At 42.5% G+C, this 1,620-nt stretch overlaps 1 protein-coding gene across 1 annotated transcript; it reads right to left on the bottom strand.

Annotated features, from left to right (window-relative positions):
• Positions 1–529: 529 nt before the first annotated feature.
• LOC109244523 lies at positions 530–1,368 on the bottom strand. Its single transcript, XM_019411626.1, has 2 exons — positions 841–1,368; positions 530–679 (listed from the first exon to the last, which is right to left on the bottom strand). Exons 1-2 carry the CDS (start codon positions 1,366–1,368, stop codon positions 530–532), a joined length of 678 nt encoding a protein of 225 aa, XP_019267171.1.
• Positions 1,369–1,620: the final 252 nt, after the last annotated feature.

Raw genomic sequence — 1,620 nt, forward strand, 5'->3', positions numbered from 1 at the left:
TGGGAAGTGGTCCTTCCTTGTTGCATCATTCAGCCTTCTAGAATCAATGCACATTCTCCACTTAGTGACTGTTCTTGTGGGGATCAATTCATTGTCTTCATTCTTCCCTACTGTCATGCCCCTCTTCTTAGGTACAACCTGCACTAGACTAATCCACTAGCTATCAAAGGTGGGGAAAATCACTCCTGCATCTAGCAATTTGATGATCTCCTTGTGCACTACCTCCTCCAAATTTTTGTTCAACTTTTGTTGGGGCTACACCACTGGCTTGCAATTTTCTTCCAGTAGAATTTTGTGCATGCAAATGACTGGACTGATTCCTTGAATATCAACTATACTCCAGCCAATGGCCTTCTCGTACTTTTTCACCAGCTCTACCAGCTTTTTCTCTTGTGTACCTGTCAAGTAAGCAGAAATAATCATAGGAAAATTGTTAGTTTCAAGAAACACATTTCAAGTGAGTAGGGAGGACTTTCAATTCCACACTAGGCTTAGAAGCCCCCTCTTTTAGTTCCTCCTCATCAACCACTTAATCCTCAATTTCAAGAGCTTCAGCTTCTTTCTTTATTTCAGGATCTTCATCCTCCACTGTGCTAGATTGAGTAATACACCTCTCTAGAATATCCCCCACAAGCTTGTCAAACTTGTATTTTTCAGCCAATTCCCCAACAACATCTATCTGAAGCACGAGTAGGTAGACGTCTCATCACTAGTATTTCATCATCCTCTTCATTTGGACCACAACTTTCTCATTGCCCACTCTGAGCATAAGCTGCCCCTCGTAGATATCAAGGATAGCTCTGCATGTCATAAAAATGGCCTCCCTAGAATTAGAGGCACCTCCTTGTTCACCTCCATATCCACCATAATAAAGTCTACGGGGAATACAAACTTGTCCACCCGTATTAGAATATCCTCAATGATTCCCTCAGGCAAAATGCTAATCTGGTCATCCGGTTGTAGGGACACTGGTATTGATTTGATCACTCCAAGCTCACCTTCCAGTTTCCTGAATACAGACAAATGCATTAGATTTATAGACGTACCAGCATCACAGAGGGCCTTATCGAATTTCTCACTCCCCAACGAGCATGGTATGGTGAAGCTTCTTGGGTCCGTACACTTTTGGGAAATTTTATTTTGCAATATGGCACTGCAGTGAGCATTCAGCTTGACCATTGTTGTCTCCTCCAATTTTCTCTTGCTAGACAGGATTTCCTTCAAGAACTTTGCATAAGGAGGCATCTGAGTGAGTACCTCCGTGAAGGGAATGTTCACATAAAGTTGCTTGAGCATCTCCAAGAACTGCCCAAAATATTTGTCAAGTTTTTCCCGCTTTATCTTTTGAGGGAATGGTAGAGTTGACATATGTCTACTTTATTCAATCTCCTTTTGTACCCCGCTACTCTGGCCTTTCTTCTCTTTACTCTTTTTCTATTCCGGTGTTTCAGCCTTCTTGTTCACCACCTCGGGTCTAGCTTTCACCACTGGGTCAGCTAATATTTTTCCACTACTGAGAGGTACAGCTTTACTTGTTTCCTTTGGGATCTTTCCAGTGTCAGGGGGTAGAGTTCCAGGAGCCCTCTCAGATAACAAATTTGCAATTTATCCCATGTGCCT

The sequence above is a fragment of the Nicotiana attenuata genome, unplaced genomic scaffold (genome assembly GCF_001879085.1).
Source record: "Nicotiana attenuata strain UT unplaced genomic scaffold, NIATTr2, whole genome shotgun sequence".
Classification (NCBI taxonomy): domain Eukaryota; kingdom Viridiplantae; phylum Streptophyta; class Magnoliopsida; order Solanales; family Solanaceae; genus Nicotiana; species Nicotiana attenuata.